This window comes from Phodopus roborovskii, unplaced genomic scaffold, assembly GCF_943737965.1.
Source record: "Phodopus roborovskii unplaced genomic scaffold, PHOROB, whole genome shotgun sequence".
In the NCBI taxonomy this organism is placed as follows: Eukaryota; Metazoa; Chordata; class Mammalia; order Rodentia; family Cricetidae; genus Phodopus; species Phodopus roborovskii.
Window position 1 is genome coordinate 5,264 of NW_026126623.1, and position 17,275 is coordinate 22,538.

Consider the following 17,275-nt stretch of genomic DNA (forward strand, 5'->3'; position numbering starts at 1 on the left):
TTTGGCCATCTAAAATCAGGCCTGTCACTAGAGTATGAGATTACATAAGCCATTCTTAGCCTGACAGCCTGCTCTCATAGATATAGGAAGACCTGAGCTCTCTCTTACACACCCAGATACTGCTTCTAAGGTGAACAGTATCTCAACTTTGAATGTTGCAAGTTCATGGTAGAAATTTACATGTCTCCACCCCCTAGTCATTAATACTACCTGGGACTGGTCCTTTTGTCTTGGTGTTCAGTTTAAATATCCTCAGGAGGATAAGATACATTTTCTCATTAGAAACACAATGTTCTGGCCCACAGTTTGAAGGTTTCTCCACTGTTGATCACCACATGACCATGCCTTTGCATTTTGGAGACAGGTTCTCACTTACCCCAGGCTAGCCTCAAACTCTTGATCGCCCTGCCTCATTCTCTCAAGAGCCGGAATAGACTTCATTTTGATTTATTTAATATATATGACCATTTTCCTTGTATGTATGTCTATGCACCACATGCATGCAGTGCCCAAGGAGGCCAGAAAGGAGGTAGAGCTCCTAGGGCCAGAGTTTAAACGCAGTTATGAACGCCCCTACGTAGTTGCTGGGAGATACCCAATCCTTGCAAGAGTAACAAGTGCTCGCAGATTCCTTAGCTGAAATGTACCTCTCTCTCAGCGCCTCAAATGGTTTGTACGGGGTTGGTTTTAGGGCTTTAACTATAGCTTGTTTGTGAGAGTACTTTTCTAGCATGTCACAGTCCATGGCAGGGCTTAGGTTCAACTCCTAGCATATCTCTCTGTCCATCCATCTGTCTTCTGCCTCTTTCTTTTCTCTTCACTCCTCCATGCCTCCTCTCCCTCCTGCTTTGTGTGTGTGTGTGTGTGTGTGTGTGTGTGTGTGTATGAAAGAGAGTGAGTGGAGAGAGAGAGAGAGAGAGGGGAGAGAAGAGAGAGAGAGAGAGAGAGAGAGAGAGAGAGAGAGATTTTAAATGATGTGGGGCTGGGAAGATGGCTTAATGGGTAAAGATGCTTGCCACCAAGCCTAATAAGTTTGATCCTAAAGGAGAACAGCATAAGTAGAAGGAAAGAACTGACTCCTAAAAGCTTTCCCCTAACCTCCTTGTGCACACTCAGATGCACTTTTATGTGTGTGTGTGCATGTATGTGCCTATGTGAATGTACACACGCAGGCTTGGAAAATAAATACAAGGGCCCATATCTGCATCCCACAGTAGTTTTACACTCCCCCACTCCTTGCACTGTGCTGGTTTCATGTCAAGTTGACACAGGCTAAGAGTCGACTCTCAACTGAGAAAATCCTTACAGATTGGCCTGTAGATGAGTCTACAGGACATTTTCTTAATTACTGACTGATGGGGATGGCTCAACCCATTGTGGATGGTGCCACCCCCTGGGCTGTTGGTCTCTAGATTCTATAAGAAAGCAGACTGAGCAAACTAGCAAACAGCACTCTCCATCATAGCTCTCCCCATCAGTTCCTGCTTGATGATGCTATAGTCTGTAGGTGAAATAAGCCCTTTCCTCCACAAATTGTTTTGGTGTTTTATCAGTCATGGATACCTACCTCAAACCTCCCAATACAACCACTCAATGGGGGACCTTTAAGGAGGTGGTGGCTCACTGTGGGGCTCTACAGTACAGAGCAAAAAATTCCCAAGCCCAGACATGGCAAACACAAGCCCCAAGCAACTGGGGCCAGGAGCATGAGTGAATGAGGATGACCAACCCAATGTCTCCTTCTCTCCTTTCTGGGTAGGTTGGCCTCATCCAGCTCAAGCAGGAGCAGGTGTTCATCCAGCCCCTCCAACAACTCAGGAGGCCCATTCAGTGGAAGAGAGCATCTGATCGGCGCAAATGGTCTTCCGCCCCCAGTCCGTCTGCTGACTGGAGGCCGGGCAGCACCACCCAGTAGTGGCAGTAGGGATGCAGTGGAGGGGATGGAATGGAACATGCACAGCTGACACTCTGTGGGCTCATGCACTGAAGTCCTAAGTGGAACTTGCCTTCTTTATGTGCCACGTCTCATGTGATGGCAGGGATATAGTGCTGAAATTTTATGGTCAATTTCCCTAACTGCTTGAACATCATAGAGTACATTTAGATTAAGACGACTACAATGTCAGCAGCTAATATTTATCACCTATTGTTAACAGAAATTGTTATGGTCATATGAGGATATTTTGGAAACCGCTCCATTGCTCCCCAAAGCCACCTTCTTTCTATGTATATTTGTGCTGACATTTCATGTGTAACTGCCCTTTGAAATGTTTTATTTCTACTAGGAACCCAGTTCTCATTGAAAAAGAAACCTTAGTTTTCTGTTTTGTTTTTCCAAGATAGGGTTTCTTTGTGTGCTCCCAGCTGCAACTCAGTCTGTAGATCAGGCTGGCCTTGAATTCAGAGATCCACTGCCTCTGTCTTCCAAGTGCTGGGATTAAAGATGTACCCTCATGCTCAGCCCTTAGTTTTAGGCCATCAGGGAGCAACTAGAGGCCAGAACGCCTTGTTACCCAGTGCCAGGCTGCAGCATACCTGGGATACAGCTTTCCTGATGAGCTTGCCTGCTTTTAATACACTGGATCCTCAGCCTGGTTTTTATAATGGAGTTGCCCTGGGCAACCTTGAAACCCTGGGTGGGCAGCAGTTTGTATGCTGAGACTTTCATTTTATAACATCCTCCAGCCTCATGTTGAACTTGCAGTGTCTGATGTCTAGCCTGGTTTAGTCAGATACATGATCATGTGTGAAAACCACTGCTTTAAAGTACCATTTAAGGACCTGGGGAGATGGCTCAGTCAGTAAAGTACATGACACTTGATCATAAGGACCTAGAACCACACAGAGGGCAGGGTATGAGGTAAATGTCCATAATCTCAGCACTGGGAGCAGGGGCAATGGCTCAGGGTTGACTGGCCAGCTATTTTTGCTGGATTGGTGGTCTCAGGGTCAGTAAGAAGGGCTCAGAAAGTAAGGGAGTGACTGGGGAAGTTGCCTGATGTTGACCTTCATGCACATGCAATACACATGGGAAGCAGACATACCTTCTCCCAGGGTTGTTTACTTGGCTGTCCTCCCTCACATCCTGGGTTAATAGGGCTGGAATGTGACTTGTGACTTGGCTGTAAGGTTTTTTTTTTTTTTTTTTTTTTTTTTTTTTTTTTTTTTAATGACATGTTGTTTGGATAGAGAACCCTCTGTTTTCCGCTCTGCACCTCTGTTTGAACGGTGTGGGTTGTAGGTACTAAGGATATTTCATGGTCCTATATCACTAGCAGTCTGCTTGAAAATGTTCCCTGGCCCAATTGGATAACCTGCATTGTTCAGGTGGCTATAGCATTTCTTTCCGGGCTGGAACCTGCTCTGTACTTCTGCGTTTGTCTTGCTATGGGGATATAATGTTGACTCAGTTTGGTGCTCTGCGTGACCTTGGAAATATGTCCAGGATTGCTTTACTGTCAGTTCAGCCATTCCCGAGGCTTGCTGTTGTTACCCTTCTTGGGCTGTCTGCCTGTGCCAAGGACAGATTAGCTAGTGATCATGATGAATAGGCAGTTCAAGGAGAAAGAATGCTTTGCCTCAATTCCTGATTTTCTTACTTTCTATCAGCACCCTTAACGAAAAGGGAAGGGGACACAGACCTCAGCATAAAATTAATAATCCCTAAAGTGCCCTTTAATGGGAGTCAGGATATATTGACTCATGGATATGCACTTGGTAGATTGGTTTCTTTGGATCAGTCTCCCCCTCTCCCCCAACCCCTGTTATCTGCTTTTTGTAATGAACATGGGTCAGAGGCTTGACTTTGCCATGTTCTTTCTGAGTCCTTTAGGTGTGTTGGCATCACCTGGCAAGCTTGGCCAGCTACTCATATGTATCTGCTATAGCTTGCTCTGGAGTATAACCTGGACATTTGACTTTTACCCAACAATTCCCAGGTGGTTTAGCATTTGCCTGGTAGTGAACACTACCCACTGCAAGGTGTTCCACCTCTGACATTGGGATATGGTGTTGTTAACTGCAAGTGTGTGGAGAACCTCCCTAGTTATTCTGAGATGCATGTGGCCTGTGGGTTGGACACTCTGCAGGAGTAAATATTGATGGGAAAGAGCATGTTTGGGCCATTGAGAGTGGATTTCTCAGATGAGAAACTTCTACAGAGGCACATAGTGATGTGAAGGTCGGATGGGGTTTTATTCTCCTTATTAAGCTGACACCTCATCAGCTGCCACTTTGTGACCTGCTGCCCAGCATGTCTGCCAATGAGCTAATGGGATGTTTATCTGATGACCTGCTGCCATCCTCTTTGAGGGAGTGACAGCTAGAATTGCTGACCAAATACCAAATGGTCCTTGTGTTTGCATTTTTGTGCTTTAATTTTTGGAACACACTTTGGACTGTTTGGCCATTAATGGAGGAAATAAAACAGGTGGTCGGGGTGGGTTGGATGTGGGAAGAAACTAAGGCATCTATGTGGGCTGTAAGAAAGATCTCTGATTTGCTTCAAAAACAATCTTTACTTTCTTTCTCTCAAATCTTATACCAGCTTCCTCCAAGGTGCTGAGGCACAAGTGTGTAGCACAGATGAAATGAAAGCCTCTGGGTAGGGCATGACCCTGAAGACAGAATCATACCTTGCTTCTGGTCCTTCTGTTTTGCATGCTTCTACCTTCCGTCATGCTTCCACCACATTGAGAAAGATGCTGGGCCCTTTACTGGACTTAACTAGTAAGGCTTTACTCATTTGGATTAGCTTTCTAATCCTGGGCTTTGGAACTCCTGGCAAATTAACTTCCTGGAATACTAGTAAAGTATATTCTTGAAGTTTCCTGCAAAGGATAATCAGATTAATCCCAGGGTAGCATGTTCAGTCTAGCTGGATAAAGTAGCTCTAGGTTAACTGAGCCTTGCTACTGACCTTTTATTTACTCGATCCTTAGACCTGACCCCCAGAGTGTCCTGACTGGCTGGCTCCTTCAGGCGAGGAGGAATCTAACAGGGCTTCCCTGAGTCACTGAACCTACCTGAAAGATAAACCTTAGTAACTGTCTAGTGGCTTGTGTCTGGATGGGGTAGGGACTGGATGGACCAACACAGCCAAGGCCCCCAGGGAGGAGAACTTCCCTTCCCAGAGATGCTACTGAGCTTGCATTTCTGGGAAACTTTGTGGGCTCCCGGTGAAGGAACAAGCTGATCCTTTTCCCTCCCAGCATTTCTTTTTAGAACTCCATAAACTGATCCATGAAATAAATACCAGTTTGCAACCTGGCAAGACAATATGGAGTCTATAAACTTTTTTTATTTTGGGTGCAACAGTGAGGCCTTTTGGTTATTTTTTTTTTTTTTTTTGATAGCTAAAATGGTACTTCATATATGTTGAAATGCTCTTTGAATTCCCCGAAAATGGTCATTTTGACCTCAAAGCTCTGTCTCTCTTCTGTGTTTGTTTTAATTTCTCTGTATTCAATCTAGAATCCTCCACTGCTGTCTTCATGGCATCAAAAGTACCAATTTGACTTCTTTACTGTAGTTGGTATCACATGCAGGTGGTAGCAGTAAAAAAAGAAGATAAGTTTGCAATGAGGCATTAAAAAAAAATAAAACACTGGAATCTCATCACAGTTTTGAGCGATGGCAAAATTAGAATATAAATCTGCCTTAGAGTTGGATCTATACAGCACTGAGGTATGTTTACAAAAATTCTGTTATAACTGCTTGAAATTATTAGTTATTTTCTAGTATCATCTGGTGCATATATAATGATATAAAGGTCATTTTAAATGAATGTCTAAAGATACTGTAACTTTTAAAAAGCTGTATATGCTAATTGATATAATAATGACTTGGCTAATCATGTATATATATGCTAATCCATAATGAGCCATTATTTGAGCTTTATCACAACTAAGACTTGATTAGAAACAGAAAAAGCCATCTGACTGGCCTGGGCTCACTGGATTGATGGGTGAAGCAGGATGGACTTTAGTCCCCAGCTCTCCCCTCTTAACTGACAGAGGGAGATCAAGGAGGGAAGGCCTTCTACTGAATTGGGATTTGAGGTAGGCTGGCTTGGGATACTGTCAGTTTACCATACTTTCAGATGTGTGGAGTCAGGATCAGATCTGCATCTGAAAGAGCATATAAGTGTCAGTCCCCAGGTGACTGTGCGGCGCCCACTCCACCTGCTGTCCCTGCCCTGGCTTCCTGCAGGCCATTACACTGCAGGTTAAAATGTGGTCATGTGGACTGACACACTCACTGGACCTAACCCACCTTTCTAGGCCCCCACTTGATGTGGCAGCTTCCTTCCTCTTTCTATAATGAACAATTTAAGCTAGTCGGCTCCTCATTCCGCTATGACCAGAGAGAAGGGTGACAGCTGAGCTTTGCTCACTTAGGAAAGGCTCAATCCCTCTGGGATTGCTTCCTGTTGGCTAGTGGTTCTCACTGGGCAGTGAAATGCCCTTACCGTAGGGGCCACATATCAGATACCCTGCATCTCACACAGTCACATTACAATCCATAGCATTAGCAAAGTTCCAGTTATGAATAGCAATGAAATAATTTTATGGTGGGAGTCACCATAGCAGAAAGAACTGTTTTAAAAGGTTGTAGCATTAGGAAGATCTCGAACCACTGATCTAGATTTTGAGATGTTAGCGCATTGTTTAGGGTTTAATAATAATGGCGATGATGATATTAAATGATAATAGACAATGCATATTATTTTTTTTATTTTGCCCAGTGTCCTATTTGGAACAGTGGTCTTTTATGTTCTCTCTATATATTTTTTTCTGTTTAAAAAGCTTTATTTTTACTTGGTCCAAGACCTGGGAGAGGCTTCAGGGCATTTACAAAGCTGCCTAGTGGCTTGATAGGTTCCAGTGAAGGTCCTGAGGCTGGCTGATGCAGAGCAGAGGGAGGAGCCCCTTGGATGGGGAGGCCTCCCTAGTCCCGCATGAGGTAACCGCCAAGAAATACTCTCCCAGAGATGGCTGGGGCACACCAGTCCTGCGTGGCTGGGTTCTAGCCAACCTTCAGATGTTGGTCAGGTGGTTGCCCATCTTCTTGATGAACTTCATCTCCTCATTCAGGAAGTGGCTCTCCAGGAAGTCACAGAGATGAGGGTCTGAGACCAGAACCAAGGGATGAAGACCCAGAGGGCCTGGTTCTGGAGTTCTTCTTCAGGGCCAAAGCAGCTTCCATGGCCTCCTGGGTTTTACCCCACTCATCTTAAAGAAGGCTACTGCACATCCTGGGAAGAGTGTGTGGCCCCCCAGTCGTTCTGAAACTCAAGAAGAAGCTTGGCACCCTAGCGCTTCTCCTAGGCCAATTCGCCGAATAAGTGGCCTACACCCTCCAGGCTCACGTCGTCCCGATCAGTAGTAGCCCGAGAGAGGTAGGCGTAGGAGGTCACGTGGTATTGGATAGCCAGGGGGTTCACAGCAGCTTCCACTTCGGTGGGAGCAATTCTGACGAACTGGGCTATGGCTGATTTGCTGTATGGAGACAGTGCTGGCTGGTCCTAGGAGCCGAGGGGCTGAGGAGATGGTCCCAAAGGCTGACTGGAGAGACTGGACTGAAAAGCTGCAGGAAACTAACAGTCTGCTCGGTCCAAATACTGTTGAAGCAAGAGGCAGATCTGCAGGACCTCGAAGCTGCTAGCAGCCTTATGTTCTATATCTTATCTGAAATAAAAAAAAACCTAAAAAAAGGGTGGGATCTGGAGAGATAGCTCTACAGGCAAAACTACTTTGCCATGCAAGTATGAGGTATGGAGGCCAGATCCCCAGAATCCATGTGAATGTCAGATGGCCATAGTGGCCATAGTCAGATTATCTTGTGGTGGCGTCCCTGCCTCTTATATATGATGGAGAGTGATTGAGGAAGATACCCCATATCAACTCAGACCTCCCTACACTCTACACATGCATGCACCACCTCCTCATATATCAACCTACATCAAATACGTACATATTCCATACACATATGACAAAAATGGAATTAAACTGCTACTTTGAGTTTCTCAAATTCACTACTTTATATACCTATTTGTGTATAATTTGCAGAATGTTTTTCTATGAACACTAAGAGCAGATACTAATTTAATAATTATTATGCCACAAGGAACAGAAGGAAGACTTATGTTAGAGGCTCAATTCCAGTTCCCTGCAGTGAGACTTACCATCTCTCTATGTCTGTCTCATTCTGTTCGGAGCTTCTATAACAAAATGCCACTTAAGTGGGGCTTAAACCTCTCCACAGTTGTGGGGGCTGGAAGTCTGAGAACAGCGGTTGAACCAGGTTGATCTCTCTGAGGCTGTGAGAGGTACTCTGTTCCAGTCCTTTTTCCTGTGGTTCATAGATGTCCATCTTCCCTCTGTGCCTTCTCAGGGACCCACTTTGGTGACTTCATATTTTAGTTACTTGTAGAAAAATGTTGCGTACTAATACAGCTATGTTCTGAGGCACTTGGGGATTGAGACTTGAGTGATGGGAGATGTCATTCTGTAAAAATATGTTTTTCATATTGGTTAATGAATAAAGCATTGTTGGCCAGTAGGAAAACAAAATAGGTGGGACTAGGAGACAAGGGAGGATTCAAGTAAGTAGTAAGGAGGAGTCAAGATGGAAAGACGGAGAGAGCTGAACGCCGGTGGCCTCTCTTCTCAGTAAGATAAGACCACATGGAAATACTTGTATTAATAGAAATGGGTCAATAATTAAGACATAGCTGGCGGATAAAAAACAAGTAACTGGCCAACAGCATTATATAAAATACAGAGTCTCTATGTGTTATTTGGGGCTGGCGTGGTGGTGGGACCGGCGGCGGAAAAAACTGCTTCTTACACTTGAGGATTTGGGATCAGGAAGCAATTTGGGCCCTCAGCCTCTATTTTTCTTATCCAGGACATGGGGCTTACCACACTATACGAAAATGGTAAGGCTGTCTTGCCTGCTACTCCAAGTCATTGTTGGCCAACAGTGCAAATGAGGGAGGCTGGCACCACTTCCACCATCAACAGATGTGACTAAGGGCACTCTTACAATGCTTGGCTGAGAAAAATGTAAGCATAGAAACCATGGTTGACTTGTTACTTCCCCCATGTTTCATTTGGGGAAACAGTAAAGGAGCTTGGAGATCTCAGAGAAGTTTGGGCGGCAGCTTTCCTTTCCCTCATCTATAGCTGAGCTTGTGGGAATGTTGAATCAGTGTTTACTCACACTTAGCCACTAGTAAACAACTGGCTAATATTACAGTTACCATGGTTAAATTATCCATATGCTCATTCTTCATCGAGACACCATCACTCCAGAGTTCTGGTTCTAGATTCAGTAGATGGGGATGGGCCCCACAGAATACTGAGCTGGGACCTAGGCTCTTCATGGCTCTCCTTGTTCCTGTTATCCATCTCTTAGATAAATCTATAAAACAAAATAAACAAAACCCAAGGTTTTGATTTTCAAGACTGAAAAGTTCCCTTGGAGGTCTCAAACTTAAGTTTTTCCCTCTTACTAGGTCCCTTACAACCTGGTGGGATGGAGTTGGAGTTGGCAGGGGCAGAGGGGAGGGGGGGCTAAAAGATAAAGAGGGTACAATTTATTGTTAGTAATGGAATATGTGTGTTACACCCCAATTTAAGCCATATTACTGTCTGGCCATAGTTGTTTCAGAAATAAACATCCATGGGCCTCATACTCTCCTCTGAACTGTTCTCCAGAAGAAGTCCCCAGCTGGTGCTGGTGGGGCTTCTTCACACTCTGCTTTCTGTACAGAGTAGCAAGCTGTGTGTTGTGGTTTTTGTATTTTAGAATCTACACAAGGTTTCATATTGTGTAACTTACACAATACGAGTTCTCAAATGGTTTCCAGCCTTATCCATGCTGATGAATGCAAATTAAACTTATTTGTGCCACTGTAGACATTTGCCTCCCCAATCTTTTCAAGGGATTAGCTTTTTCTTCTCTACTGCTTTTTGTTTTCTACTACTTCAATTTGTAAATTTTACTTATGTATATTGTTTGATTTTCTTTTTTGTTGTCTATTCTGTGTTCAGATGGGGTCTCAGTGTAGTGCCCCATCTAATATGTCTCTCTTGAGCTCAAACAATTCTCCTGTCTCAGCTTTCACAGTAGTTGGCACTGTAGGCATATGCCATCATGCCTAGCTTTCTTGATTTTTATTATTAGATTTATGCATAAGTGTATTGTCTGTGTTAGTATATGTATTAGTGTCTGTTAGCAATACATACATGAGTATGCATGGGGTGTGAGTATGTGTGTGCAAGCAAGTGTGTGTGTGTGTGTGTGTGTGTGTGGAGAGGCCATAAGGCCGTGTCAACTGCTCTTCTCTGTTACTCTCTAGCTATTCTTTCAGAGGCAGGTCTCTCTCTCCAAGTCTGGGCCTTGCACTTTTCTCAACTGGACCAGAAGCCAGAAAGCCCTGTTTCTGCGACACCCCTGGACCTAGGGTCATCAGAATGTACAGGATATCTGACATGTGGCATGGGGGCTGCATCCCAACTTTGGTCTTCATAATTGTTCTCACTACTGAGCCATCTTTTTCTCATTCTTTTCTTCCTTCCTTGCTTTCTCCCTCCCCCCCTTCTTCCCTCCTTTTTAAAAAAATATTCTTTACAGTTCTGTTGCTTTCTCCCTACTTTCTTGAGTAGAATACCCACCTCACTAAATTTTTATCTTTCAAAATCTTTTTATTCCCCCTCCTGGAATATGAAGGTGTGTGTGTGTGTGTGTGTGTGTGTGTGTGTGTGTGTGTAGGCTAGGCTGACCTGGAAGTTTATATATCCCAGGCTGGTTTCCGAACTTGTGATCTCTTGCCTCCACCTGAATGCTAGGGTTCTATGTGAGCCACTGGCTTGCTCTTTAGTCATTTTAATTCACATATTCAAGACTACGCATTTCCATTTTAGTACACTTTACTGCAGACAACTTTTGACCTGTACTGATTTTAGTATTCAAGTCTAAATATCCTCCAGTCACCATAGGATTTGTTTGTTTGCTCATTAGAGAAACAGTGTAATATAGTGGTTATGAATTTGGAGATGGGTTTTGAACCACTGGCTTTATCACATAGTAGCTCAAATGACCATAGGTTATTTTTATAACCCACTCAGATTATAACCCACACAGATTCTTTGCTATTTTAAAAGATGATTTATAATTCTTTGCATAGTGATCGGAGAGTATGCTCATGTGATGTTTTCACTGGGTTCTTTTCATAGTCCCAGTGTCTCTGCTGAGGTTTCTAATCTTTTCACCTATCATAAGTACATTTTTCTTCAAATCCTTGAGCATGGTGATAATTGGTACTTTAACATTCCTATGAGCTGCTCTAACATCTGGGACATTTGGTTTTGTCTCTTTCGTCTTGAAAGTAGGTCACATGCTCCTGATTCTTGGCATGTCGACTAATTTTGGATGTTGTAAACACTGTATTGTGGAGACATTGGGTTCTGTTCCTCTGGAGAATGTCTTACTAGAAACAATTTTACTGGACTCAGATTACAACATTTGTATCTTGGGTGGCAGCTCAAACCTCAGTTAGTTCTTTAAACAATTTAAAAACTTATTCTGTGACACATGTGTACAATAAAATATGGTCATACCCACTCCTGTTTCCCTTTTCTGACTCTCCCTAGATTCTCCCCAACACATACTCCCAACCTCAACTTCCCTGTCTTCCCTATTCTTTTCAAAAATATCCAACTGTCAAGAGACTTTTCTCCAGTGAGAAGGGGTGTCTAGGCAATGTCTACCCCAACCCTGGCCTCATAAAGTCCCAACCATAAACCAAAGTTTGGTTCCATCTCAGTTCATCCTGGGGGGGAAGCAATGTATTTATTAGGGTTGCTTAAAGATCCTGGGTGAGGACTTGTAAGCAGAAGGTCAAGCTACTGGAAGATCTGCATGGATGATGGCTTCCCTATAGCGTCATAGATGGAGCACCCCTGCCTAGTTCTTCCCAGCCTCCTGGAGGCCATGTGTAATTAGGGCAGAATTATATATAACTGACTGGGAGGAGGGACTGGATACTCCAGTGAGTTCCCAGTGACCCACCCTGCCCTTCTTTCTATGACAGGAAGTCAGCAATGAACAGCCTGGGCTGTGATGACCTTTTGCTAGCAGGCACAGCTGAACTCATAGAAGATGACACTTTGGCTCATAGTATAGTCCTTTTAAAAAAACAATTTAAAATGCATTTTATTTTGTGTTCATGGGTGTTTTGCTTACACGTATGTCTGTGTACCACACGAATGCCTGGTGCCTGTGAAGGCCAGGGAGAGTACCAAATCTCTTGTAATTGGAGTTACAGACAGTCATTGGAGTTTCAGACTCTGTCATGTGGGTGCTGGGGAATTAAATTGGGGTCCCCTGGGGGAGTAGCCAGTGCTTTTAGAATTGCTGGGCCATCTGTCCATCTGTCCCGTAAAGCACCAACTAAGTCTAATTGGTATGGCCCATGTGTGCAGGGGTGTGTCACTATCCAGTGAAGCATGGGTAATCTACCAGTTGCATGGTTCTGCCACTACCAAACAAGAATGATTCTCCCACCCCAGTAGCCATCAGCTCCCAATAGAACCTCAGTAAGGGGGGGGGGCCCCATGAGTTCCTCCCCCCACCCATGCTACAGGTTTGGCTGGCTTGATCTGGTACAGATAACCACGGGGTCCTATGAGTTTGCTAGGGCAATCACCATGCCACATCCAGGAGAAACTCCTCCTCCATTCCTGCCTCTTAGTATTTTTTTTTTCCTGCTTGCTTTTGTGTGATGCTCCTGAGCCTTGATGATGGTGTGATAAAGATGTTCCATTTAGGGCTGAGTAATCACAGTCACTTATTCTCAGAATGAGTTATGAGTCAGTGCATTGATTCACATTTTCACAGCCTACAGAAGGAGGGTCTCTAACTGAGTTTAAGAGAAGTCCAGCTCTGTGAATAGAAACATGATTTGAGGGCAATTTGATATGATGGCCATTTAGCAAAATAATAACAGTAGGTTCCATTCTAGGGCCTCTGATCTTTGTAGCCATATGTGTTTTGTTGTTATTGTTGTTCAGGTTTACAGTATTAGGCATGAATTCCCTTTTATGGGAGGCTCAAATACAATCAGAAAGCAGTTGGTTAGCCACAATAATCATAACACTATTGCATCTGTGGGTACATCTTACTTGGCAGGTCAGTAATGTAGTTATAGCGTCCGGCACTGGGTAAGACCTTTGATGGCTTTCCTCTTCAGAACCTTCTAGTACTATTGAAACTGGCTAGCAGGGCAGAAGTTTCCTGACGACTGATTTGAGATTGATTTCTCTATGTCCATAAGTCAAAGTTTGCAGTGTCTTCAGCAATAGGCTCTTACCATGTAGTTACAATGGGTAACCAAGAGCAATAGCAACAGCCTGTATTGCTTTGGAGACCTCTGGAGTTTCTTTGACTAGGGAGGTATATCATTCTTGTCACTGCAATTTTTATTTAATATCTCCTGGGAGTAGTTTGTGTATCTGTGCACAATCCTTCATTCATATTCCTTTTAAAAATTATATTTTGAAATTAGCTTACTAATGGTTTTCTATTAGCTTTTAATACATGTTTAGTATTGTTAACCTTACCCCAATCCCCTTCTCTCCACCAATCCCCGTCCCCATCCTTCCTTAAACCTTTATCCTTCAGTATCCTTTCCCTCATTCATAGCTCATATATTCTATGTCATTCTATTTATATTTTTGATTGGTCTATGAAATAGTAGGTTTCCACATGGCTTTCTCATACACCACTCCTTTAGCTTCCTTTATCCTTAGCTACAATCTGTTCCATGTAGGGACAACACAGAAATTTGTTAGAACTTATATACAGTCTTCCCCACGATTACCAGTCAGCTTGTCCTCATTCTGTCCCTGGGCCTTGTAGCTTCAAGGACTGCAGGCAACCCAGCATAGCACCGGTAGGTCTTCCCTTGGTCTCCTGTGCTGTTCTTCCTTTTCTTGTGTTGACAACCTTAGAACCTTTCTACAGTTGCCCATTTTCTAATACTTTCTACCTTGGTTTGCCTTCACATTTTGTTCAAGTTTGCAATTGTCTTCTGGACAATTGGGCCTTAATTAGTCTTGCCATACTACATTTCATAGAACACGGATTATTTGGCCATAGCTCAGATTTGCATTTTAGTTTAGAAAGTAGTCTTAAAAAGAATTTGGTGGTGTGTGTGTGTGTGTGTGTGTGTGTGTGTGTGTGTGTGTGTGTGTGTGTGAATCGAAAGTTAAAATATATATTTCCTAATTTTTGTGAACAGCATTCATTAGTTCAAGTTATGATCATAGAAACATTCATGTTTGGCTTATTTGTTTTAGAGGGACATATAAAACCTCACAATGTACTGTGATCAACTAATTCCACCTTTTATTTTGCCAACTTTTACTTTATACATGGTAACATAGTATTATTTAATACATACAGGTTTTGAAGCTATACTCCTGACCAATTAATTGGAGATAAAGACCCATTTTTATCCCAACTTAGCCTTTTGACCATCTGTTTGTGTTTGCATCTAAAACTGGCAGTTTTTTATTTTATTTTATGCTTGCCTGCTATTTCTCTTTCTCTACTTTTATTTTTAACCATTCTCTGTTAGGAAGTTTTACATGTTTATTAAAATGATATGTATCTCAGGCCTGGGGGGTTGACTCAGCAGTTAGAACATTTGTTGCTCTTACGAGAGGGACCAAGGATTTGGTTCCAGGCATCCACATGGTGTCTCCCAACTGTTCCAGACGATCAGATGCTCTCTGATGACCTCAGAGGGCACCAGGGACACGTGTGGTGCAAGGCATACATTCATACAAAACATGCATATAAAATAAATAAACCTTAAAAAATTAAAAGAGAAAATGAGAGTAATCACACATCTCACTGGGAGGCAATGTGTGGGTAGAGTGCTTGTCTGGAATACAGGAACTCTGGGAAGCCCCCAGCTTCACTGGGGGAGTAGGTGAAAGCCTGTCTCAACTACAATCTAAAGAAGTATTATCCGAATTGAGAACAAATTTCAACTTCGGACTCTCTTTCTCAGTGGTGGATGAATATTTTTTGTATTTATGGTGCTAGTGATAGGAGCTGAATTTCTTTATGCCGTCTTATATGTTGTTTTCTATTTCTTGTGCCCTGATATTCCTTTGCTTGTAGGTGGAACCACTGCCCCCACAGCCCCTTCTATTGCTTTAACCAGTTTTTATCTATTCCTCCTTTTCCTTTCCACTCGTTACCTTTAAATCACACACACACACACACACACACACACACACACTCTGACACACACTCAAACACACACACACACTGACACACACACATACACATACCCAGATGCGCTCACACACACTTATACTCACACATACTCACATACACACACACATTCATACTTACACACACACACACACACACACACACACACACACTCACACTCTTTCTTTTTTTATTTTTTTCTTTAATTTATTATTTTACATGTCGATCCCAGTTCCCTCTCCCTCTGTCCGTCCCTCCCTCCATTCCTCCCTCCCTTCCTTTCCTCCCTCTTACCCTTTCTGTCCCCTCACATGCACCCTGACCACCATCCCCTCCCCATCCCCCCCACCCCAATTCCATATGTAGGGGAATGCCATCCAGTTGGGGTCATGTAGATCTGACAGGTCATGTGAAGTAGGGACTAGGGCTTTCCTCTCCTGTCTCCAGGTTAAGGCAGTTATCCCTCCATGGGGGATGTGTTCACAAGGTCCTTTTGTGCACCAGGGATACATCCTGGCTCCACTGTCTGAGGTCCCTTAGACTGCTCAGTCCTTCTGGCTGAGACCCATATTCAGGGGGCCCTGAGTCAGTCCCATGCTGGATTCCCAGCTATCAGTCTGGAGGCCCGTTAGCTCCTCCTTCTTCAGGTCAGCTGCCTCTATGTGTTTCTGCAGCCTAGTCTTGTCCTCTCCATCTGCATCTGGATTCTAGTTCTACTCAGTGTTTAGGTATGGATGTTTGCTCCTGTTTCCAACAGGTATTAGATGAGGGCTCCATGGATAATTTAGTTATTGATCTCAATATCCAGAAGGGCATTTATGGTAGCCTTTCCAAGGAAGCTCAAATTGTTAGTTGGCGGCAGTCTTTTAGTTCTCTAGACCTTTCTTTGGGTTTAATTTCTCTTCAAACCAATATTGGCTCTCCATCTTTTATGTTCTCTCTCTCTCTCTCTGTCTCACTCTCTCTTTCCTGTCTTCTATTCCTAACCAGACTAAATCTTCCTGGTCCTATATGTTTTCCTCTCCTCCCCCTCTCTTTCTCCTGCTTCTCTCTCCATTCACTGCCCCCCACTTCCCCTGTGCACTGGGGGACTTGTCCCTTCCTGCTTCTGTGAGGGACTTTATATGAATCTCTTAGAATACACCTTGTATCCTAGTTCCTCTGGTGATGTGAATTATAGGCTGGTGATCCTTTGCTCTAGGTCTAAAATCCATATATGAGTGAGTACATACTATGTTCCTCTTTTTGTGACTGGGTTACCTCATTCAGGATGGTTTCTTCAAGTGCCATCCACTTGCTTGAGAAGTTCAATATACCATTATTTTTTTTCCTGCATAGTAGTATTCCATTGTGTAGGCGTGCCACATCTTCATTATCCACTCTTCAATTGAGGGGCATCTAGGTTGCTTCCAGGTTCTTGCTATTACAAATAGTGCTGCTATGAGCATAGTTGAACAGATGTCTTTGTTGCATGGATGTGAATCCTTTGGGTATATGCCTAAGAAGGGGATTGCTGGGCCCTGTGGTAAACTAATTCCTATTTTCCTGAGGAACCACCATACTGATCTCCAAAATGGCTGTATGAGTTTGCACTCCCACAAGCAGTGGAAGAGTGTTCCCCCTTTCTCCACATCCTCTCCAGCATGAGTTGTCATTGGTGTTTCTAATTTTAGCCATTCTGGCAGGAGTAAGATGGTATCTCAAAGTTGTTTTGATTTGCATTTCCCTGATAGCTAAGGATGTTGAGCACTTTCTTAAGTGTCTTTCAGCCTTTTGATTTCCTCTATTGAGAATTCTTTCTTCAGTTCTGTACCCCATTTTTTAATAGGGTTATTTGGTGTTTTGTTGACTAGTTTCTTGAGTTCTTTGTATATTTTGGAGATTAGTCCTTTGTCGGATATAGGATTGGTGAAAATCTTTTCCCAGTCTGTGGGCTGCCATTTGGTCTTGTCAACTGTGTCCTTCAGTGCTTACTGGGGGA

At 43.4% G+C, this 17,275-nt stretch overlaps 1 protein-coding gene across 1 annotated transcript in view; it reads left to right on the forward strand.

Moving 5' to 3' along the window:
- Positions 1–8,913: 8,913 nt before the first annotated feature.
- Positions 8,914–17,275, forward strand: part of Adamts17 (ADAM metallopeptidase with thrombospondin type 1 motif 17) — a 289,908-nt gene continuing 281,546 nt past the window's right edge. Inside the window, exon 1 of the mRNA XM_051206509.1 lies at positions 8,914–8,941. Within this exon, the coding sequence (XP_051062466.1) occupies positions 8,914–8,941 (28 nt within the window). The remainder of the gene's footprint in view (positions 8,942–17,275) is intronic.